Source organism: Engystomops pustulosus, chromosome 4, assembly GCF_040894005.1.
Source record: "Engystomops pustulosus chromosome 4, aEngPut4.maternal, whole genome shotgun sequence".
NCBI lineage: Eukaryota > Metazoa > Chordata > Amphibia > Anura > Leptodactylidae > Engystomops > Engystomops pustulosus.
Genome location: NC_092414.1, coordinates 147,737,838 through 147,763,707, shown reverse-complemented (window position 1 = coordinate 147,763,707; position 25,870 = coordinate 147,737,838). Strand labels below are relative to the sequence as shown.

Genomic DNA, 25,870 nt, shown 5'->3' with positions numbered 1-25,870 from the left:
CTAGTCTTATCTATGTATATACTATCTATCTATCCATCTATCTATGTAAAACTTCAGCACAGCACATGGGGGGACAGCTTGAAGACTTTGAGAATCTCTCCTCTCCTGCCATTTCCTGCTGTGGAATGTGAGGTGATGGGGGGTAGGGGACAATATGCAGTTTCTGTGTGGATTATTTGTTTATATACAAGTGTAGGGAAAGCTGAGGGAAAGATAAGTGTAGTTGTTTGGTTATTATATTAATTAGAGCTCCTGTCAGCACATGACTGCTGGAGCACTGAACCATGAGGTAAAGAGCTGATTGTAGGGAGAGAGGCGAGTGTGTCTCTACCTACATAGTCAGCTCCTCAGTGAAGACAGGGTGTGCCTAGCAACAGCCATCTGAGGAGTCACGAACACCAAGGGAGAAGTCTGCAGAATACAGGAGGAAGGAGCAATATTGGGGTAACTAATCCAATTGCAAAAGGGCTTAAAATTACCTGCCCTACAACATATCAAAAGTTTTTTGAAATGACCGTTACTCTTTAATCATAAGCTGCTTGCTTTCCGATGGTTGTAATGTGGTAATGTGCACTTCATTACTTTATGGTCTGTCCTTCTGCTTCATACATTGTACAGTATTGCGGTGCATATCTATTCAAGCAAAGTGGCCTAACTGCACAGCCGGATATATAACCAGACATATGTTGTGCTAATTGCACATTGTAATGAATGAGGAGAAAAATCCCCATATACTGCCATACTACAGTATGGCAGTATATGATAGGATCGATCATACAACCTAGGGTTAAAGTACCCTAGAGAGTCTGAAAAATAGTATAAAAAAAAAATTATAATAAAAAAACCTAAAAATTCAAATCACCCCCTTTCCCTAGAACTGACATAAATATAAACAGTAAAAATCTTAAACGCATTAGGTATCGACGCGTCCGAAAATGCCCGATCTATCAAAATATATTAACGTTTTTCAATGCGTTTAACCCCGTAACGGATAATAGCGCCCAAAGTCGAAAATGGCACTTTTTAAAAATATAAAAAAATCTATAAAAAGTGATCAAAAGGTCGTACAGTCCTAAAAATGATATCATTGAAAATATTATCAAATGTCACAAAAAATTACACCACCCACAGCTCCGTACAACAAATAAATATTTTCTTACCTGGTCCTGTCGCGATCCGCACTGTGCGTTGTCCGACAAAAATGAACTTTGCCGCTATTCACAAAGATTATGCGCCTGATTTCCTGCATCTGTCACTTCCCCGCTGAGGTCCACTGGTGTTCACCTTCTTTTTCCCAGTGCACTATTTTAAAATTAAATCCCGAATCCATCGGATCGTGCGATGGCCCGCCCCCCTAAATACCTGTCACAGCAGCGCAAATCATGAAAATTTCTTAAAGCCGACGAAAGTGTGTTCCGTGGACCCTCAGTAAATAAGCTCCATTATCTTGTGGTGAGTACCTGTAACTGGATAATCATCTGTTTTGACCTTTTGTTATGTTTTCCAGATGTAATATTTGGAAAAACATGCATTTATTGAGAAAGGATAATTTCTTTCAGAACAGCTGACAGTTACTTTGTCTTCCCGCCTTGTGTGCTGTTTGCATATGCAGTGATGTCACTCAGCCTTGAACTGTATGACATAAGTCATATACCCTCAGAGCCATGTGTGTTGTTAAAGGGAATCTGACAGCAGTACAATCTATTCTGTTCAATGCCTTCATGAAACCTTGAGGCTTTGTGGCCTAGATGCTAGAAGGTGTCAGAATACAACCTTGTTTCACATTGGTCAACCTTTCCACACCACCAGTGGAAAGCTGTGGACCCTTTTTTTTTTGTCTGCTGGTTACTTGCCTATGATGGGGAATAACTTCTTGGAAATAATAATATACATAAACACAAGATTGTTTACTACTGTGCATAAAGCAGCTGGGGAACTCTCATGCCAAAGCCTTGTGTATTACATGAAACATGTGTTTGTTGTTAAGTGAATGAGAGTTTCAGTGGCTTATGTAACGAGCATGTACAGGGCTAAGCTCTTACAGGTACGGTGCTGCATAGGGCATGACAAGGGAATAATCTTTATAGTGCAGGCAAGTCATGGGCTTTGGCTGCAGTTGCAGTCAGGGTATGCTTCTTTGACGTTTTGTATATGGTACCAATATCTATAACTCGCCTTGTATTGGTATCCTTTTTGGTACTATATTTTCCAAAATTGATTGGATTCTAAAATTGACTTTATTTAGTTATGCGCGAAACTGGGAGTTCAAATTATAATATGCTGTGATCCAATACATAGTACATGCACACAGGGGGGGATTTATCACCACCTTGAGCGGAGTTTAAAAACTCTCTGCTGCCGATGTTTGTTTGATTTATTCCGAAAAAGAACAAGCTTACAAATACTCATATATATATATCCAGAAAATTACAATTCATACATTTTAATAGCGACACAATTCTGGGGGGGTTTGTGCCTAAAAGTGTTTGAAAAGTGGGCCTTCTGAGAAAAGGCTTGCAGGAAATCTGCCGTGCACCCAAAATTCTGGTGCACAGTTTAGACCAGTGATGGCAAACCTTTTGGAGACAGAGTGCACAGAGAAGACCGGCCACGGCGCAAGACATCGGCAGCACCGGACGAGGTAAGTACATGTTTATTGTGTTTAAATAGCCCTCCCCAGCCCGGCCATAAGAAATTTTTTTAAACCCGGATAACCCCTTTAAGCAGTAACCTACTGATCCCTGCTGTAACACAGGTTTTAATCGTATTGGTGTCCTGGGTTCACCAATACAATAGAAAGATGGGGAAAATTGGATTGTAGCTTCCCTCCAGGGTCCCCTGAAGAGGAAGAATCAGGGGACCCAGAGCAGGAGCTCCAACGACAACCCATCTCTATCCACACCTTCCCGCTCCTCCTGTATTCCTGGCAGCCAAGGATGTTGCTTTGAAATGGCGCTGAGCATGGCGCTTCCTGGGCTCTATTGGACCTCAGCAGAAAACCTTGAGTCCTGTCTGGCAAACTCTGTGTTGGGGTGAAGGCCTGGGTGCCCAAAGAAAGGGCTCCGAGTGCCACCTCTGGCACCCGTGCCATAGGTTCGCCACCACTGGTTTAGACCAACTAGGTCTAAAGTAGGTACTGACAGTCTTATGCTGCACCAGAATTAATCACCACAGTGATAAATCTTCCAGCTAGAGACATATTTTGAAATGCTACACACAGCTAGCACTACAACAGCTGCGGATAGGCGATTTTCCTATTTACATTACTGTTTATATTTGTTAACGCATTGTAACATCACGTTTACGATGCATTTTGTAAATGCAAATGTTTACAGTAATATAATTGGGCAAATCCTCTCTCCTCAGCTGCTGTAATGTTTCAAAACGCAATGAAAATGGAACAAAAACGCAACGTGTGAAGGCGGCCTTAGCTTCTTACACAAGTACACTTCCTTTTGAACAAATTATTAGGAATTCAGTGGAGAATAGCATGGAGTGAACTCCCACACTATCAAGGTGATGGCTTTACCTGTATCAAATAATGTATACAGAGATCAGTCAGTCATAGCCTAATGTGAGGTATGCAGGACTATTAGAGCAGTGAGTATTGCCTGAAAGGTTTAATTTATTTCAGAAATATTACATAAAAAAGGGAGCTGTTCTTTGGTTCTGTTGTGTTGATTCCAGAGTTGGCATTGACTGACAGGTGGATACAGGAAGCTTTTATAGTATAGCTTAATATATAATTGCACTGTATACTTTGAATGATGTTGGTTATTTTCCACATATAGTAGGTTTGTATCCAGGACAAGGATTGACAGAATAAGAATACTCTTTCTGGAAGAATATTCATAGGTTGAATAACATGGCTGCATTCTTCCAAATACAGCTCCACACCTGACCATGGGTAGTGTGTGGTATTCCTACTAAGCTCCATTCATTTCTGTACATCTGAGCTGCACAAACCATTGTCAGGAGTGTGGCTGTTTATGGAAGAAATAAAAAAAAAATGTTATCAACATTTGGACAGTCCCTTTAAATTATGATTTCAAATAAATAGATTGCCCACTACGCCTCTTAGAGTTTCATTGTCGCCTAGGAACTTTGTAAAGCTTGGAGACTCTAATTCCATGGGTTTGTGTTGCCATGGGTGAGTCACGACTCTTTCACGTCTTGCTCATTTAGTTGTTTCCGTGACTTTTATTTTTTTTGGATGGTGATTGGTATAAAGATTTGTTCACATTAGGTAATGGTTGAATAATACTATTACAGGTTTAATCATCTGCTCCAATTCTGGTTTCCATATGTGGTATACACAGGAAGATGTAACTTGTTGATCCAATTCTCTCATAATTGAATTAATCACTTATTTTATGCTGGGATCCTGTGCTCTTCGCCAAGGTCAGACAATGAATTGTGTGTTCCTGGACCTTTCATAACGTGGAATGTTGCTGGCGCAGTCTTGTAAGGATGACTAAGAATTTGTGCATGTGTCAGCCGTTCTGCCTGCCAAGATGCAAAGAATTTCCAGTTCGAGCCTTTAACATGACTGAGGTTTAATACCCCAGTATTTGATTTTATCATGGCGCATATTTGGGTTCTGTTTACGTTCAGCAGATTGTCGGTGGTGATATTTCCTTGTCTGTAATATCGGTTTATTAGCCTTAAAATGCCAGAATGGTATCTGATGATAGTGATATTGCTAATGTAGAAAAATGTAATGCTATGGAAAATACTCAATATTATCAATGCCCAAAGGATTGTTCTGTAGATAAGAGAAGCTTCTCTTATCTACACACAATTACGGTTTCCTTTGGATACCAGTCATTGGAGCAAGTGGGAGCTGCTGGAGTAACCATCACAGGAGACCCGCAAAAATGGTGAAAATCATCCCTCACTGATTTTCTTACTGCACTTATACAAGTGACTACCAGGTGAGCACCTTTTGATACTTACTTGAGAAAAAACTATCCTGACATTATCACGCGAGGCGCCGGCCTCTTTTGTTGTCCTTTTGTTTTCTCCACTTTCATTTCAAAAGATTGTTCTGGACTTGGGTTATTTAATAATAATCTTAATGCCGCAGATACGGATTGTAAGATACAGATACGGATTGTAAGATACAGATACGGATTGTAAGGGCTTTGGATTTCACATTGAGGAAAGAATTTGATTCAAAGGTTTGTTCAACGTTCCCTTTCTCTGTGGCTTCCAAACACTGGTAGATTAGGGTTTCCAGTGCATCAAGCAGCCATGGAGAAGAGGATGTCGTGCTACATAGTGCACTTGTATAAATATGTTCCCTTGTTAATATAGGTACTAACTAGTCTCAAGTGCTGTCTTACATTTTATTCATTGCTACCTATAGATTACAGCACTCCACCATATGTGGTCATCAATATCATCAATGCAGCAGTCACTCACCGTCATGTTATGTATTGTACAATACTGAGGCCAGCGAATGGCTACAATATTCATGTGAATGCACCGCATCTCATTGCATTGTTTTTATTCTAGTTGTCTTAGTGCATTCCTCTAAATGCCCCTTTTAGTTGTTTTTCACAAATTTCCAATCCACATATTGAGAACAAGGCTTCCTCGTAACCCCTCTGCACAAGCGCACTGCGCCTCCTGTCATCTGTACTGTAGGAGATAGCTGAGCATTGTACTAAGCCAGTGGTGGCGAACCTATGGCACGGGTGCCAGTAGTGGCACTCAGAGCCCTTTCTGTGGGCACTCAGACCATCCCTGCAAGACAAAGTTCACCATATCCACCAAATCTTCCTGCAGTCCCAGGCAACTTAAGAGATGCTGCTCTCAGTTCTATTTTAAAGTGACACTTCATTGGCTGTTTGGAACTGCTGGACCCACCATTCTTCCTTTACTGAGAGACCCTGGAGAGAAGCTATAATGAGAGTCTGAATTTGCCCTCTTTCTTTCAACTGTGTTGGCTGTGTCAGGCAGCAGATACAATTGAAAGATGTGGAAGAAAAGGTAGCAATAAGTTACTGCTTAAAATGCCATGTTGGCGCTTCATGGTAAATAAGTAGAGTTTGGGCACTCAGTCTCTAAAAGGTTCGCCATCACTGTACTAGGCTATCACAGCACCATTCTGATTAATGAGGGACCCATATTCTTGTGTGGACCTTCTAGTCCACACCTCATCGTGAACTATATATAAACCTGTAACCTTGTAGAGAAAACCCCCATTAAACTAAAGGTTACATGAACGTGTTCTCATGTTCTGTACATGACGTCTTGTTTACCTTTACATCCGTGGATTCGTTTTCATGTAGTGTTACATTTCCATTGTAAACCTTCCGGCAGAGCGCAGCATTGCATCCATCTGTAGCTATTACCAGTCACATGTCATGAGTGAAGCTCAGTGTCTGGGACACATTGTAACCATTTGGCTTAAGCAGAACAATGTGTGCCTGTGATGGGTAGAGTTGGGGAAGATTCTGAATAATGCAGAAACTATGCACAAAAATTAACGGTTTGGACACCAAATTTGTGAGCGTAAATGTGAAATCCTAGAAAAGATGAGATTTTATTCTAAAACTCAGAAGATATGTAACGTTACGCTTCTAGTATATTCTGATGTTAATATGTAAAACCACTGTGGAAGAGAATACATTGATGCTTTTCACTTGCTACTATTGTGTTCATGGGTCACAGCATTCCTCCCACTAGGGAAGTATGCCAGCAATGTTCTGCAAAATACAGGGTTTTCTTGTTTAAACAAATGTTCTTCTAAATGACTTGAACACTGGACAGATGTCCAAAATGGCAAAATAAAGCCCTTTCACAGCAAAACAACATTGTTATGTAATTGTATAGTATTTCTTTTTCTTTCCCCTGTCCCTGTCTCGTACTTGATAGACACGTGGGCTTTTTCAACTGTACTTTGTGAAAAATAACTTCCCATTGCTTTAGTCCATTATTATCCGAGGAACGTACGGATGGCAAAGTAAACTTTTTAGTTGCCTACCATAAACAATTTGTACCTGACCTTAACCCCTTATCACCGACACTAGTTTTCAGCTCAATGACCAGACTCGATTTTTCAAATCTGACATGTCTCACGATAATTGGTTATAACTTCGGAGCGCTTTAACATATCCTGGTGATTTTGAGAATGTTTTCTCGTGACACATTGTACTTCATGTTAGTTATAAAATTTAAGTGATACGTTTTGCGTTTCGTTCTGAAAAAAAGTGAAAATTTGCCAAAAGTTTGTAAAAATTCTTCATTTTCCAAGTTTGAAATGTTCTGGTTTCCAGACAGGAAGTAAAACTACCCAAAAAGTGTGATAATTAACATTTACAGAATATCTGCTTTATGTTGGGATGATAATTTATGCTTCCGGTCATTTTTCTAGGATGTTATGAGGTGCAGAACTTTAGGTGCGATTTTTCTTATTTTCATGAAAATTGCCAAAACTCACATTTTGAGGGACAACTCAGCTTTCAAGTGACTTTGAGAGGCCTAAATAATAGTAAAACCCCATAAATTACCCCACTATAGAAACTTCACCCCTCAATGTATGTAAAACAACTTCTATTAAGTCCATTAACCCTTTAAGTGTTTCACATGGGTTAAAAAATATGGACCTGCGATTTAGAAACTAGAATTTTTTGGAAATACATTCATTTAGGCCAAAACTGACATTTTCAGAATAAATTAAATGATGAAACGCACTGCAACGCTTGATGCCCAATTCCTCCCGAGTGTACTGATACCACAAATGTGGTGGTAAACTGCTGTACGGGCGCACGGCCGAGTATAGAATGAATGGAGGCGCCATTCACAGCAGATTTGTATTGTCACATTGTACGACCTATAATTTTTTTTTTTTTTTGGTAATGCGATCATATGAGGGCTTATTTTTTATGGGATGAGATACAATGTATAAATAATTTATTTTGGGAGTCTAAAGCTTATTCATGAGATTTTATTAACTATTTCAAGGGGGACACAAACAAAATCATCAATTTTTATTTTGGATTGTTAGCATTTTTTTTTCCCCCGCTCACTGTAACGTAAAAATAATATTTTATATTTATTCTCTGGTTCACTACGATGGCGGTGATACCTCATTTATATAGTTTTTCTTATTTTTGCTCAATTTTCCTGAGCAAAACCAATATTGGAGAAAATCGCATTGTTTTTACTATTGACAACTTTTCAGGACCATAAATTCTGTATTTTTCTGTTGTCAGACCTGGTTGAGGGCTTATTTTTTGCGAAAACAGTTGTTCTTTTCAGTCGTATCATATTAGGTAACGTAACTTTTTTTGATCACTTTTTAGAACATTTTTTGTGATGGTGTTTGATGAAAAATTGTATATTATGGGAAGTTTTTGAGTTTTTTTTTTTACGTAGTTCACCGAGCGGGTTCAATATTGATTTAGATTTATTGTACAGATTAATACAGACGCGGTGATACCAAATATGTACGTGTTTTTGTGTTTTATTCACTTTATTTGCATTTTATGTGTTACTGGGGAGATTATGGGACTTTTATTTTATTTATTTATTTAATTATATTATAAAAAGATTTAATTTTTTTTTTTTTACTTTTTTACATTTTCTACTTCTTGGCTTGAATAAGCGATCATCCGATCGCTTATTCAAGCCTTTACACTGCAATACACTTGTATTGCAGTGTATAGTGAAAGTAACTGAGCATGCTGCGCATGCTCAGTTACTTACAGCCGGGTCCTGCCAGGAAGGCAGGACCCGGTGAGAAGAGGAGCCGACAGCCCCGGGTCACTCGTCGGAACCCGGGGCAGCGGCAGGAGGGATCGGATCCCCCGGTAAGCACACCGGGGGGGTCCGATCCACGGGGGACACACTTGCACGCCGCGGTCATGCTTGACCGCGGCGTGCAAGGGGTTAAACACCCGGGATCGGAGTTTTTCCGATCCCGGGTGTTAGTGCCGGGTCTGGGCTGTGATATCACAGCCCGACACCGGCACCAGCGAGACCCGGTGTCCCGAAAACTTCTTCTGATGCGCCGCCGTAGAAAGGCGTCGCATCAGAAGAAGTACCCTTAATGACCGCCGTAAAAACCCGATAGGGCGGTCATTAAGGGGTTAAAGGTGTTTTTTTGGCCCTTTTTCTGACGTTTTTTTTAATTCCTTTTATTTCTAATTGTAAAATGTTTACCATAGGATACACAAAAAGACTTCAAAAACAGTGCTAAAATCTAGTGTTCTGCCAGCTGTTTTTTTTTAGCTTGATTAAAAAGCAGTGAGAATATACCCAGAGTAAGGGATGATATAGGGCAGCACAGTTACCCAGTGGTTAGCACTACAGCCTTGCAGCACTGGGGTCCTGGGTTCAAGTCCCATCTAGGTCAACATCTGCAAAGAGTTTATATGTTCTCTGCAAAATATTTGCTTGGGTTTCCTTCGGGTCCTCCTATTTCCTCCCACACTCCAAAACATACTGGAGAGGGACTGATTTGGCAAGATCTGTGCGGCGCTGCGTAATCTGTGTGTGCTATATAAATAAAGAATTATTATTATCATGAAGCCCATATAAAACTGCATGTTTTATCAACCTAGCAGTGCTGGAAGCACTTATGTACAGTATGTTTCCTACTGTACTGTATTATTATAGTGCGCATGGTAGGGAGAAGGTGCCAGACATGGCCCCTACCTCTTATTACATGGACTGCGTTCTATTGATCACATACCCTGCATAACCCTACATCAATTGAAGTAGTTGCTGAAATGATTGGACGGTAGATTTGGCTATTGGCAGATGGAAATGGTCTGTCAATATTAACTGCCCTGCAGGGGAGACATTATTTTCATGCATCTGATTTGATCAATAGTTTAGCTGTCTGTCATTGTTGTTGATTTTTCTGAATGGGGACAGAACAAAACACGATGAAGCTAGAAGTGCTCAATCACTTTGTTTGTCAGTGGAGAAAAGCTGGAACGGTGAAATTAACAATCACCCCAATAACCCGATCTGGCAAGCTCTGTGCAGCTCTACTGAAACTGTAGGCGCTATATAAATAAAGAATTATTATTACCCCCACTTGAACCAGTTGCACTTGAACTTCTGACACCTACTATTAGTGGCCTCTCTTCCATCTAGTTTCTGCAGCTTGTTACCTGGCTAATGTATTGTACCAGTGTTGTAGTAGGACTGTGTGCACACATGGAACCACTTCTGCTCCTTAGAATGCAGCGCCATGGAATCCCTATTGTTTAAAAAGAGACTATAAAAACGATTTGTGCATAAAACCTCAAGGATGAGGGCCTTCTTATGTTTAATATTCATGAAATATCCACAGGCTATGTCATAAATACATGAGATGCTGGTCCTAGCTCTGGGACTCTCATCTGTCTTGAGAACATGTGGCCGAGCATGCACAGCCACTCTCCATGTGAAATTATGGGAGCGCCGGAAATAGCCGAGTTAGTAATTTGGTATATTAGCCTCTTCTTTATTTGTGATAGATACCAAGCTCCAGGCTTCTCTGCAATCACATTCACCTTGGACCTTTGTATATAAGATGTCGGCTGATGACTGGTTCAAGCAGCAGCATTTTTATTTATTCAATTATTTTATTCCTTTCTCTCATAAAGAATGGCTGGACCATTATACAAGCTCTTACACCTCTTGTGTCACCCCTTCATCCTCATAGTCTGTAAGCTCTTGTGAGCAGGGCCCTCGCTCCTATTGTTCCATATGAATGTTTGTACTCTGTAATGTAGTATTACATTTGTATATGTCCCCTATTTGTAAAGCACTACGGAATATGATGGCACTATATAAATAAAGATGATTATTATTCTGTCATAAGATATTTCTCCACTGTCTAAGCTAGCCCTTTAGTGGAAGGATGCAGTGATTTCTTTTTTTTTTTTTTTCTTGTGTTGCATTTGATAAATCTATTTTAGGCCCCATGTACACAAACATTGTACCTGTGCCACCTGATAATTCAACAGAGACAGCCCTTTTCTGCATTCAGCAGTGCTTTCACTGAAACATTATGAACAGCTGGACTTGGAGCATAGCGAGAGTTCTAAAACCGCTTGTATGATATCTAGAGCTATTAGAAAGCAGAGGGAAGAAGCTGTGCTGTGTTCAGTAAAGAGAGCTCATACACCAGTGCACCATAGTGTTCCAAATCAAACTACATTTCTATACTTCGCCATTTTCTTGGCAAAGAAAGAGGGACAAAAGATGTGGTGCTATGGACGCCCCAGAATTTTTTTTTGTCATAAGCCACACCTTTTGCTACACCCCTTACTCCACCCCCAGACTGTATAATTTCCCCCTTGGTTCACTCCATCTCCCACTCGCATTGTAGTTCCCCCTCTTGTTTTGCACCCAAAGTAAAATAATAAACACATATACTCAGCTTTCCCCTTTCCACCGCAGCAGCTACTCTCTCCACTGCTCCTGCTGTATGCAGGACTGAATTCGACAAACAGCAGGAACAGAGGCACAGGGATATTGCAGGTATCTGCCGGCTCTTTGCATTATTACTGCAATCTGCTCTGACGGCATCCAGAGCATACCGACAGAGTTGAAGTCCTGGCACATAACTCCCACTGGGCAGACATCTGAGCAGAGCACAAAAACTGGGGCTGAAGCACTGGATACAGCATGGTTGGTAGGTATGCAATCGTGGAATATACATGCGTTTTTCACAGTCCTGCTGCTGCTAACAGCACACACACAAAGGTATGGTTACACAAATATCCATGCTGATACCTAAAGCTTTCTCAGCTTTCAAAACTGCTGACAGACTCCCTTTTATTTTAATAAGCTAAAAACTACAAAATCAATGATTTTAATCACCTGCAATAAAGTTGCTGTATATGACCTGGTCCTAATAAGTCTTGGTAAATAACCAGATGCAAAAATGGTAAGATTGATTGATTGTGTTTGAATAATGTTTCCAGAATTTTTGTTTTTTTCATACTCTTTGAGACCTACTTTATACAACAACATAAAATGAGATGATCACCAGATTGATGATAAAAAAACAACAACTGATCACTCAAAAAAGATTCTTATTTGTATTGTCATACATTACTTATAGGGTTTGTCCAGTTGTATTAATTATTATACTATGGGCTCCAGGAGGTCTAATTATAAGTAATATTTGCCTCTTTCTGTTGTCCCATGGACAGTGCGCTCAAGTGCTATTGATGTCACCACTCTGTATATAGACAGAGGCCGGAGAGAGGTAAGTATAACATTATTCTTAGACCACCTGGACCTGTTGTGTGAGGTTTTATGAAACCGGACAACCACTAACTTCTTTGTGTAACACTTTTTTTATGTAACCTTATCTATTTTATCTCTTTAGGTGAAATTGTGGTAAATGAAGTGAACTTTGTCAGAAAGTGCATAGCATCGGATACAAGCCTCTATGATCTGTGGGGGAAATTGACCTGCACCAACTTCAAGCTTTCATTTATTACTGATACCCCTGTGCCCTTTCAGGTATGCACCATCCACTGTCTATAGTAAATGAAGGATAGGGGCTGGGCCACACACTCTCTCAGCTCTTCTCTACCACCCCTGCTCTATTACATAAGAATCAAATAATAATTGTCTGCAAAATGTCTACATTACAAGTGCGTTGACATGATCTTTTAATTTTTTTAACAGAAATTCCACTATAAAAATCACCTCCTTGGTGAGCATGATGTCCCACTGACTTGTATTGAGCAGATTGTTGTAGGTATGTATTGCTGGCAATCTCATTCCATCATTTGTATGGCACTACCTTTTACTTCTCTATTAGATGTGAGATGTGGAGACATTGCATTTTTGGACATTGCTGGATGCTGTGATGACTAACTTCTAAAAGAGTAGTGTAATCATAGAGGTGCAGTCTAATACTATTTCTCAAGTGCTTTTGTTGCCTTCGGTCATTCTTATAATATAGTCCCATTCTAGTGCATATAGTGGAGCCATATAAAACTGTTGTGAACTGTTTTCAGCACGATTTGCACACAAAGCACATTCCCTGAATGGCTTCACAGCTACTAATTCACATTGTTTGCTTTTGTTTTAGTAAATGACACCAAGCGAAAACAGAAGATCCTCTCATTCAACAAGAAATTAAAATTTAACCCGACTGAGTTGATCATTTACTGTAAAGACTTCCGTATTCTACGGTTTAGATTTGATGAGTCTGGTCCAGAAAGCGCAAAAAAGGTACATTTTTGATTTAGAAAATTGAGCCCCAATTTAACCCTTTAAAGACTACCTTTCATCACTTCAGACTTCCCAAACTGAACATACCAGCATGTAGGCTCTAGCATCCTGATTCTGGGGCACTTGGTTTTTCCTTCTAGCCCCATCCGTTCCAGGGACATGAGCCCTGGGATCTGACGATTCTGAGGGCTGTATGGTCAGAAAGGAGGAGCTGCAGTACAGGTGGGTGGGTGGGGGGTTTGACTATGCTAAAATCCTCTGACATCATCAAATCAGAGTTGCATGGTGTCGGAGAAGAGACTCCTCTGTAATGGACTGAGTATGCTGTGTTCCGTGTGCTGCGCAGGGACAAGCAGCTGCGCGCAACCGGCACTGCAGACACATGATGCTGGGAGCACGCAGCCGCCTGGGCCATCATATGATAGCTGTGGGAGCTCAGCTGTATGTGATAGCCAGGCTCCCGCACTAACAGCTGGGATCACAATACTTGAGATCCCGGCTGTTTAACCTTGTAGCTGGTCAGCAACAACCGCTGTGTTACTGGTGGGTGTTTGCTGCAATATGCAGCAAATTCCCACCTTGTATGAAATGGGCTCAGCCTGTGAGCCCTCTCTATACACCCACAGCCGTCATGTGAAGTACAGATACGTCACATGTCGGTAAGGGGTTCACTAACATCATGCAATATTTCCTTAATTAGCGATCTATAAAAAATCCCTCACTGACTAGAAAGGCCTATGTTTAAAATAAAACCTGCAATTTTAATCACTAAATTAACTTAAAGGAAAATTGCCATTAAAATCAAGCATGATAACCCAAGGACACTTACTCATAGATCCAGGCTTTTTGTGACTGTGGTAATCTTCTTATATTTGTTACCCATGGCCGCCTCCTTCTAAAATCAACTTTGAAATTTATGCTAATGAGCCTGAACTGGCTGTTACACTGCTCAATAGCACTTCCCCACCTCCCACTGAGTGCTGAAACTTCCTCTGCAGTAAGATTACATCAGGCAGAAATAGGGGGAGGTGAGATAGTGTGACAGCCTGTTAAGCTGCATCACTGTTATTACAGTTACTGTGCCTGATTCTATGAGAAATTGGTTTATCCATGTTTTATTTGGATGGTAGATTTTCCTTAAATGATCAGTAACTTTCAACAAACTTTGCATAAATCACTAGATTAAGTGAATACAAGAAACTTTGTAATAGATGTTATCCAAAAACCGTGTTACCTTATTCATTCGGCTTGACTTTTATCACCCTTCTTTTTTTTTTCTCTGACTCTTTTTGCTCTGCTGAAGTATCTTGCTAGTAAGACAGACAGCTCATCTAGGTGTTGGCTTACATTGAAGCTTTTGTATTGTTATTTATATTGGTAAATACCTGGACCCAGACCCCCGATGCTTTAAAAATGCTACAATTAAATTGGCAAAGAGAAGTTAGTTTTCATATATTCACCATGGATGCTTGCCTGAGCATCTATCGTTCATTTTATTATGGCACACATTGCTGAGTGCTTGTGCACTGTACACTGGACCATTAAAAGTAGCAGCTGATCTCTTATTACACAAGGGCATGAGGTTCTGGATCTCTTGTGTATGTAAATGTTTGTGCGCTCTCTTTATGATGCTCTCTGCATATTTTTGGAGTGGGAACACCCAAAGTGGTGTGAAAAGCCATGTATGTGCCAATTCCCTTTCTGGATTTCACTTACATTCCCAGCACTTATGTATAAGACTCATTCAGTGATTAGTAAAATGTGAAGTTGTGTCCTGGAAATGATGTAGGACAAGATCTCCTTTGGCAGGCGAGTGCCGTTCCCTTGCTCAATCCAACCTGCCAAACTGGAGTTTTGGAGTTCAGGAAAGGGTGAACAACAGAATTATTCATCTGTACTTCCTAAAAACATGGCTGGAGTGCACTGAATCACTATAACCGAGCTTGATTTAGGAATGAATGAGTTGGCCAGGATTCTTACAACTGATCTGGATAGAAACCTTCTCATTGCCTGGAAACTTATCTCTAGTGAATATTGGCCATAATGGCAGCTTAGGACTTAGTCCATACTGCTAGCAATCATTTCGAATAGCCGTACACCCTTTATTTAATGTTTTTTTTATTTCTGAAATGTTCATAAATTTTATCCACTGTACACAGATATCAGCCTTGTAAAGTCCAATTCCATGACCCTAGTGCAGAAAAGCAGAAGTGATGCACCACATTACAAAGTGAATAATATGTGTCAAGAAGCCTAAACTTTGGACATATTTCATGCTTGCCATCATCGATATGTTCATTAAGGGAAGGTTAACCACTCTTCCATAAAAAATATTCTAAATACTTGCATTTGCTAAGGCAGCTAGTTTCTGTAGCACATGACTTCAGAGCAAGAGATGGGAAATGTGTTCTGCCTATATCTAGGATCACAGGTTCTTGTTTTTAGTTACTGCTCTTCCGTCACGGTTATTATTCTTTTATAAACTTTCTACTAAAACATGTCTCATCTGCAAACATTCTAGTAGGAAAATCAGGCTGGGTTTTTTGTATATGTCGGGAGAGCTCTTGGCGTATATGCTGTGCACACCCATTGACCTTATACTGGCAGACAGAGGCAACAACTATGCCAGTATAGGTCAATGGGTACACACAGCATATATGCTGAGAGCTTTCCCAAAATATTTACTGAGCGTATTCTAAAACGGGATGTGAACCCAGCCTGGGTTTCCTACTGGAAATCACAGTATGCAATGTATCCTTTAAAAAAGATAGAATGGAAATATGTGACAAGCTACATCTTTCTATTGTGCTTACTTTTGCCAAGTGACCTCATGTCCTCAGCGGAGGCAATAGAAGCCTATGAGGAGTGGATACAGGACCCCCCCCCCCCTCCAATCTATGCCGGTGATGTTTTTGTCCATATGAGGACAGAGACATCACCCCTAACATCTGCAGCAGCCAATCACCGGCTGCTGCCATTGATCACCTTTGCCCCTGCATTTAGGGGGGAGGAGTCATCACTGGACGACATTTCTCACTGTATACAATGGGATACGTCTGTTCCATATGATGTAAGGACACATTGGGAATCCGCCTGATGTGTCCTACAAGGTATGGAAAAACAAGGTGTGAACCCAGCCATACACTTATACAGCCATGATTTTGCCTTAGTAAATTTACCGTGTGTTTTTGTTTTGTTTTGTTTTTTTTAATCTAATTTTTTTTGTCCTAGGTTTGTCTTGCATTGGCACACTACTCACAGCCAACAGATCTTCAACTGCTTTTTGCTTTTGAGTATGTTGCCAAGTTGTATCACAATCAAGGTAGGTCAAAACATGGTATCTGTGTTTATAGATAGTTTGAAAATTTTGATGGGCTACTTTAATAGACTCTGAGATGAATCCCAGGTACAACCACAGTGACTACAAGGAGCTTTGGAATATTTGGGTAGATAAAAGTGCTTCTGTCTTGAGTAACTTGCTTCCTCCCTTTATAGAATGTGTTACATTCTGAAATGTATGCTCAATGCATCTTGCTATCAAGATTGAAAGAAATTCACTAAGGTAGAGACACTAGTATATGGCTTAATCCAGAGATACAAGTATTTGTCACAGATTGAGTACAGTATCAATACTAACAATAGATGAACAATGTATTTGGCAACACATGCTAAATCAGATGCTCAAATGCAGGAAAAAATCGTGAACAAGTGTTTGAATGCCTGGACATTGAAAAAAAATTATGCAAAGAAGTTGTGGGATGTGGGATGTGGGGTGTGGGATCGACAAGCCATACAATTTCGTGTGAGTGTTTTTCCAAGATGAGGGCAACACATGTAAATCGGTGACTATGTAAAGCCGTCATCCTTATTATTAGAACCTTGGACACGATGGCATTTGGATATGAGAACAATCTCAACATTCTTAATAGGATCCACCAGTCACACAACAACCTTTTTTATAAACCTATATACAGCAATTTCGGTTTATATGAATAATACATAAGTGGAGGCATATGTAATATAGGGACTGAGGTTGAACCAAAATGACTGATGGGTACAAGTAAGTTTATTTAGGAAAGTATATTCAATGATGGAAATGTACTTTTTTTGAAATATTTATACCTAAAAGCTGGGACTGTGTAGTCTCAACCTACTTTTTTATACAAGACTGAGCTGCCATTGCTTCAAATTTACAGGCAATTCATAATTAGGACTTGTACTAAAAGAAGTGAAACAGAAAGTTGAGCATCAGAATGATCATGTGGAACAATAAATATTTAAAATTGTTTACAGGGGACAGAATCAATGGAATAGATCCTGGTGGAGGAGATCCGGGTCCTAAGACTCCTATGTTTGAAACCTATTCTGACTGGGACAGAGAGATCAAAAGAACCGGGGCCTCTGAATGGAGAGTGTGCTCCGTAAATGAGGGGTATATGATTTCTAAAAGGTATGTATTCTTTTAAAATAAAATTTACATTTCATTGTGTTGTGACCTTAATGGATATTGTGCAGATTTTCCAGGTGCTTTTTCCGATGTATTCAGAAAGCACATTCCTGTTTTCCACATTCAGCCTTTGTACACATGAATGTGCTCAGAATCTACTAGTTTGTTCTCTGGTGTTTTCACTAATCCATTCACTTCAGTGGGTGAATCAGTCTGTGAATAGGGGCTGCCAGTCCAATGGTCATATCCAAATCTGAGCAATCCATTTAAAATGGCATGTGCTAGAATATGCCACAACACTTTGCAGATTGCACCCGTGTGCATGGGGCCTAAGTGTTGCTTTTGAAACTACTTGCAGCTCTAACTTGGTAGGGGATACTGTGGGGAGCTTTGTCTTGTTTTTCCTTTTGGGTAGGGGTTCTCTTTATTAGTAATAATACATTGCATGTCTGTGTTCATGGTTGTTGGAAAGGAAGGTCATTTGGGGTTTGCTTTGGGTGTAATACATGAAAATGCTGCAGGGCTCCTTAATAGTGCACCTATTCTTCCAGACTCATGAAGGTTGCTCTGTAAGGCAGATTAAAGCTAAGCCATTTAAGGATCTCTATTTTAAGCTCCTCTGTTTATACCATATGCTTCTCCCTTATATGAATAAATGACAGTGGATTCAGAGCAGATTCCTGACACAGACAGGTTTATTATCACATAACCACACAGCAGAGTGCGCCATCTCTGTGCAGTTATTGGTGGGGAGGATTTGTCTGCTTTCATTGTGGGGAAATTCATTATGAAAATAATTCTCCTGGGGATGAGAATCTTGTCAAGAACAGTCACTGAATGTCAAAAAAGAGTAAAATATGTCATAGGGCTATGATATCGTCTTCCCACTTCCATTATTGCTTCCAGATTTGGCCCTTGTTATATGTAACATTTCCAAATTCAGATGAATGGTCTCTGCAGAGTGCATTATATTTCCTTATTATACTTTGTCTTCCATACATCAGTGGCCTGGACCCAAAACCACCTCCTCTATATCTATATTTACCTGTTATGCAGCTCCTTAATAAGAAGTAGTAAGACCTTTGGTTTAGAAGCTCATATACTTTATGTCGTCTTCTGCTTTCTGCCCACACTAGGAATGGAAGCTGTTATTAGAGTTTCATAGGAGTCTCCTCCAAACACAGAAACCGATTAGCTACACCCAGTTGCAGATAGTAATAGGACACTTATACAGAGATTTCATCACCTTATCTTTCTGTTTTGCATTCATTATTTTGCCACACCAAAGCAAATACAAAGGTGATAACTCTGAGGTGCAGTGCAGAAATGCCATGTTATACTTTGCGTAATATACTCCTGATTTCAGCACTAATAAGTACATGTAGATGCTAATATACCGATGTATTAGATAAAGACTCTGTTGGGACAATAGATATAGATGCACATTTTGGCTGTTTAGTTTATAATGAAAACTGTAATAGAATCAGTCATCAGTTGTGAAAATGAATGTTTAACAGAAATGATCTGTACAGGTCATATAAAATGGACTGTAAGAAGTTCTTACATTTGTTACTCACCATGTGCTGGTGGATGCACACGCTCAGTCACTCCCCACACTCCCCAGTTCTCTTTTTAGTGATCCTGTTTCATTGCAGCCAATAGAAATGTCTTGTTGTCCTGCTTGTCAGGGTAGTAGCAAGTTCTCTGCAGTATCATGTCATTAAAGCTGCAAGTACTCCCTCTGTGCAGATTGTATTGTCAGTAGAAAATTTCTAGCTAGAAGTGGCCCACACCACAGTATAACAGCAGTAAAAATGTGGGACGTCGGGAAGCAAAATGAAAGGTGTTGGGGATGCTGTATGTTTTTTATATAGTTTTCCGCAACTTTATGGATGAAAATAAATCGATAAACCATAACATAGTAGGACTCGGCGATTTTAATTTTTTTTTTTATCTCATTGTAGTCTTCCAGAATATTTTGTTGTGCCGTCATCGCTGGCAGACACGGATCTCAAACAGTATTCATATTCGTTTTTTGGAAGACGTATGCCAGTAAGTATGTATTAAAATACATTTTATTCATATGCTACATTTTTTATTTAATATCTTTGTTAATGATTTGACTCCAGCTGAATTTGGAATTATTGTCCTAACTTTAGATACATTGACAAAATCATACAGTTCTGTAGTTATAAAGAAAAATCCAATCTCCTCCTATTTCTACAGCTCTGGTGCTGGAACCACTCTAATGGCAGTGCACTGGTGAGGATGTCTGGCATCAAAGACCTGTTACAGCAACGCAAGATAGATCAAAGGTATGCTGCTTTCAGGATATTGAGTTATGTTGGATATATAGCGAGTATATTCTGAAACCATTGTTCAATCTTTCTGGCTTAAAGAAATAAAAAAAACCACATGCTTTTTTACATGCAGCCCCTGGACTGTAATGATTTTCTCAAATGCTTTTTTATAGGATTTGTGGTGGAATCACTCGTAGTCACCCTTTAAGGAGTGATGTCTACAAATGTGATTTGGATCATGGTCTCCCAGTTCTTCAAGACATTCAGACTTCTTTCACAAAACTCAAGCAGCTGTGTATGAATGGTGAGTGAAGATATTCTGGGCTTGTTTGAGTAATGTTTAAAGTTACTGCTGGATGGCCTCTTTCTAGTAACTTGTAGCTTGCTTATTGAGCTCAGGCTACAGATCTCTTTGAGAGAGAAAGGTAGATGACAAGCCTACATAAAGGTATCCTATAGTACCGTTTCTATCACGTGTGTTTTAGGATTTCCCTTAATATAGCAAGTATGTTGCATCTTTTCCTAGAATGTTGTGTTATGATACTACTATACGTCAATGAAAACATTTTATGCATGTCTTAGGATGTGACAGTAAGATAAACAAGTAGTTCAAAGAGAATCTACCTATAAAGGTAGATAGGGTGGTAGGTGGATGTAAGGGACGTGAGGAGAGCTCTTTTTAGAGCTAATCCCCACGTCCCCGCGTAGCTGCGCGCCCTCGTCCGATATGATGGCGTTCTGCGCATGCGCAGAACGCCGGCTGAGCAGTCCCAGCTCCAAGGCCGGAGCTACTGTGCATGCGCAGTAGCCGGCTTGTCAGACGAGGGCGCGCAGCTACGAGGAGCTGCGCGCCGCACACACAACAGGGTAGGAGGAGTAATGTGGCTACCGGGGCGTGGAGTAGCCGCGCTGTGTAGCCTCGTGTCGGCTACTCCACGCCCCAGTAGCCGCATAACTAAATTTACATATTCGGTCAATAAAGTTTCCCAAAAGTTAGCGGGGACGTGAGGATTAGCTCTAAAAAGAGCTCTCCTCACGTCCCTTACATCCACCTACCACCCGATCTACCTTTATAGGTAGATTCGTGGTGGTAGGTTCCCTTTAAGAGAACCTGCATGCCAATTAAAGAGAACCCGTCAGGCAAAATAACCCCTCTAAACTAAATATATTTTCATAAACTGCCATTAGGGAGCATTGCCTCTATCCCTTCATTGTCCCTCTACATGCCTGTAAACCTAAGCAATGAGGTCCTAAAGCTGTATGCAAATGACCTGTGAAATGTCCAATGAAGCATTAGCATATTCAAGCTGTCCAGCTTATTCATGAGTGGGAGGCACAGCCACACCCCCAGTGCATGACTGACAGCCTGTGTAATGCTGTGATGGCTGCTACATGTGCTTGCTGGTGGCCACACCCCCAGCAGTGTGTGTGTGTGTGTGTGTGTGTGTGTATAGGAGAGATACAACCGCTCCAGGCAGCCATGTTACAGCAGAACATGTCAGGTACATGTCAGGGGAGGGGTAACAGGGGTGCCATCACTTCCTCTGACCATGTGATCAGCCTCATTTAAATAATAAAGAAAAGATGATTTTACAATGATTGATGTATGAATTGACTAGATAAAGGTTGGGATGGATCCTAGTGAGCTGCTCCAGGTGACACAGACCTGATGACAGGTGTCCTTTAACCCACCAAAATAAATACTTCAAAACTATGATTAAAAGCATTGCCCTTCTCCCTAAATTGTTCCTTTCCATAGCTGCAATGTTAAAAAAAAATCCGGTTGTGAACTTATATGCAAATCACCTGATGATTTTCACAATGATAATGGGCTCTGGTACATGCAGTGTTCACTGCATGGTCCTGCCTCCCTAGACATGACTGACAGGTCTCTACTAGAAATGTGTGTTACATCATTGGCCACTTCATGTCATATGACCTGAGGTCATCTGAAGGTCCCATTACATATGCAATGTCTACCCCATGTATGTACCTGATCATGTGAAATCACAGCAGCTTCCATGGAGGATGGGAAAGAGCAGAAGTCATGGAGGCTGCTGGGATTTCCTGTGGTTAGGATGCATGCATGCGGTAGATGTTGCAAATGTAACAAGGTAAAGGACCTTAGATGACATCACCCTGATCACATGACATGCAGAGAAGAGGCATGGGATAAGGAGAATAGTAGAAGGGAGGGGCCAGGTGAGCAGGACACACTCCCTCTGATGCTAGGTAGCTTAAATAGGACCTGTCACGCAATTTATCGTGCTTACTAAAGTAAGCAGCTCCTAGTGCTTGATCAAATGCCGCAGTGTTAGAGTGATAGCGTTACCGGAAACTTCTGGTAACGCTATCAAACACTGCGGCGGGGTACAATGTAATTGTCGGACAGCTCGCAAAGCTTGTCCGACGTATTCATGAGGGGGTGGGGCGTGGCTAGGGGCGGTGACTGCCGGCCTATGGAGCTAGCGGGGCGGTCCGGGGAAGAGGCAGTGCCTCGGACTGCCCCCCTCATGAATATATTGGACAGCTTTGCAAGCTGTCCGATGATTACACTGTACCCCGCCGCAGTATTTGATAGCGTTACCGGAGGTTTCCGGTAACGCTATCACTCTAACACTGCGGCGTTTGATCAAGCACTAGGAGCGGCTTACCTTTAGTAAGCAGCTCCTAGTGCCGAAAATTTAGGTGACCGGTCCTCTTTAAGACCTTTTCAGCGAAAAGAAGGGTGTAAGTTAGGTAATAGGGTACTATGGGAACCTGTCAATAGCTGTAGTTGTGAAAATGTGGTGACGGGTTCCCTTTAATAAAAGTAAGTCAATTACCCCAAAGATGCCATTAAAGAGTACAACTCGTTAAAGTAAAAACAAGCCCTTATGCAGTTTAATAAAAAAAAACAATGGCACCAAACTCTGTTGCATCTTTAGAGTTTGTAAATCTCTCAAAAAACCTATTACCGGTAATTGGTTACTGAGGGCAGAACAAATATTTATACAGCATAAAATGATTCTTGTAACTTATTGTCCTTCGAGTGAGGTTGTCCTGGGGTAGAACATGATTTGACCTCCGGTTGCAGCTGGTGAACCATGTATGGATTTATTGATTGCGGGGGGCCAGAGAGGTTGATTGTGTGTTATTATGGTTAAGCCTCACAAGTGATGGTGCCAGGTTATTTTCACCATCTATTCAGTTGGAATACTATACACAGGTTTGTTCAGCGTGACTTGTTCTACTGCACAGCAATGTGCTGAGTAGATGGAATAAGCCAGTACAGGCCCGCAGGCAACCTGATCCCATAGCGAGCAGACTCTGTGATAATAATGTAACCAAAGTCTACAATGCACTGGACCTGTAGTACTGCAGCTGGCTTTAAGTGCTTGATCCCTGCCTTGGAAGCAATGGCGTGGCTAAAAAGGGAGAAGCAAGAAATGGGAAGTAAAGAGAAAGGGAAGAACATAGAAGGAGGATATGAAACAGTGAACCTTTTAAAATGCCCCTTTTATACTTGTCATAGGGTTTTTTTTGTCAACCCTTAGCTCTAATAACGTATTAAGCAGCAGTCATGAAAAATACAGAAGTGACTATTCATGTCTAAAGGTCCTTATCCATTATTCTGCATTGTGCAACTATGAAACTATAAACTGGTTATCTTATATCTGATAAAGACAGGACTATTATTTATACAGATTCCATAAGTAATTATTCATTGTATTATGGAATGTTATGTAATTTTGTTATAGACTTTTTAGCATCAATTCTTCATTGTTTTACCGCAACTTGTTTAACTCGCCTTTATTTTATAAGAACATACATTGTTTACTGTCATGTGCAGATTACAAGCACTGTCATAGTTTTACGTAGCTATAGTTATTGCTGGGTTTGCCGTGCATTCTGTATTGGTGCGGGTAGGTTCTGATGAAATTTATTAGCTGCTGTGTTATGGATAGTGCTGAAATCTCTTTAATCTTTCTTCCCTCTTAGAACCATTTGATGAAACAGAAGAGCGATGGTTTTCCTCCCTGGAAAGCACACGCTGGCTGGAGTATGTCAGGTAGAATTTACTGGTTTCCTGTCTTTTACACATAATTGGTATGTAGTGTACCTGTAAATTTGGAAAAGCCTGATTTTAAAATGTTTAATGTGGAAAGCCTAAAATGATACTCTCTAAACGGCTAATAATAGGCTGCGAGAGCATAACTACTACTGTAGCAGGCTGAGTAATTGCTATGGGGTTGAGAAACAACAAGGAGGTGTAGCAAGGAGAGAGGTTGTTTACATCTTCCTGCCTGTGGATGGCGCCCTTCCAACCGTTCAAGGACATTGCAATCTTTAGGTTACAGTATACATTACATTTAGATTACTTTCATACTGCTTTATGCACGTACATATATATTTGGTACCAAAAAGGGGGTTGGGTCCTCTAAATCACCTGAAGTGTGAATAAGCTCTAAGCCAAAACACAAATTTTTAAATGGGTGTGGCACTGTTCCATTTTTTTTTTTTTTTTTGGTTATTCTGTTTTTTAAATTTTATTTTATTTAGCCATTGTGTCATTTTGGTGCTTTGTGTAACCATTTCCTGCTGAAGCAGCAGATTTCATGTCTGCATAAGCACTTTGTCATTATATAAATGGACTATTAAAGAGAACCCGTCATGCAAAATAACCCCCCTAAACTAAATATATTTTCATAAACTGCCATTAGAGAGCATTGCCTCTATCCCTTCATTGTCCCTCTACATGCCTATAAACTTAAGCAATGAGGTCCTAAAGCTGTATGCAAATGACCTGTGAAATGTCCAATGAGTCATTATCATATTCAAGCTGTCGACCTTATTCATGAGTGGGAGGCACAGCCACACCCCCAGTGCATGACTGACAGCCTGTATAATGATGTGAGGCTGTATAATGATGCGCTCCCTGGTGCTGGTGGCCACGCCCCCTGCAGCCTGTGTGTATATAGGAGCGATACAACGGCTCCAGGCAGCCATGTTACAGCAGAACATGTCAGGTACTTGTGTAGCTGATGTCTGTGTATTACACATGTGTATTAGGAGGATGCAGAATGTCAGCAGATGCAGCACACACACTAGCCATGCTTTACTATACATTACACACAGACATGAGCAGGGGGAGGAGAGGGGAGGGGTAACAGGGGTGACATCACTGCCTCTGACCATGTGACCAGCCTCATTTACATGATAAAGAATAGATGATTTTACAATGATTAATGTATGAAATAACTAGATAAAGGCTGGGATGGATGCTTGTGAGCTGCTGCAACAGGTAGAGGTGACAGGACTAGTGACATAGACCTGATGACAGGTACAAAACACTGCTCCTCCACACTTCCACAATACCCCTTAATTCAGACACGGGACTTGGGGCTCCCCATTTCTGTAATGGGCATGGAATAAGTGCTGTTTTGTATGAGGATTGTATTTTTTCTATTACATGATCTTGTTTTTTTTTCCTTTTGACAGAGTGTTTTTAAAGCAAGCAGTGGACTTGGTTTATGTCATGGATTCCAGGCGTCTCTCAGTGGTCATACAAGGTGAGTGTATCTGCTTTTCTGTGTTATTTTTCTTTATAATTACGTTACTTATTGTTTGCTGCTGTACTAGTTTGAGGGTGAGCACGAACATAAGGCAGAACATGAATATGGAGGACTCCAACAGTTATTATCATGTCTCCATAAGCATACAAATCAACACCATTTTTCCTGTACGTAAAGTGTATGGCCAGTTTAACTCCATGTAGACATCAAGCATGTGTTCTAATAAAGCTGTTTTATTTTCTGCATTGAGCCACACAAGCAACTCCTGCACGAGAAAAAAAATCACATTGTCTACATTACTTTTTCCAAATAATATTCACTTTAATAAAACTGAGTACCTCATACGCACACAGGCTGCAGGGGGTGTG

At 40.5% G+C, this 25,870-nt stretch overlaps 1 protein-coding gene across 2 annotated transcripts in view; it reads left to right on the top strand.

Moving 5' to 3' along the window:
- The window catches only part of MTMR10 (myotubularin related protein 10), a 49,607-nt gene that overhangs the window by 15,202 nt on the left and 8,535 nt on the right, over nucleotides 1–25,870 (top strand). For both annotated transcript variants that reach the window (XM_072148021.1, XM_072148020.1), the window contains exons 3-12: nucleotides 12,344–12,480; nucleotides 12,649–12,721; nucleotides 13,058–13,200; nucleotides 16,432–16,522; nucleotides 17,494–17,650; nucleotides 19,612–19,699; nucleotides 19,874–19,962; nucleotides 20,121–20,251; nucleotides 23,929–23,998; nucleotides 25,429–25,499. In XM_072148021.1, the coding sequence (XP_072004122.1) occupies nucleotides 12,344–12,480; nucleotides 12,649–12,721; nucleotides 13,058–13,200; nucleotides 16,432–16,522; nucleotides 17,494–17,650; nucleotides 19,612–19,699; nucleotides 19,874–19,962; nucleotides 20,121–20,251; nucleotides 23,929–23,998; nucleotides 25,429–25,499 (1,050 nt within the window). The remainder of the gene's footprint in view (nucleotides 1–12,343; nucleotides 12,481–12,648; nucleotides 12,722–13,057; nucleotides 13,201–16,431; nucleotides 16,523–17,493; nucleotides 17,651–19,611; nucleotides 19,700–19,873; nucleotides 19,963–20,120; nucleotides 20,252–23,928; nucleotides 23,999–25,428; nucleotides 25,500–25,870) is intronic.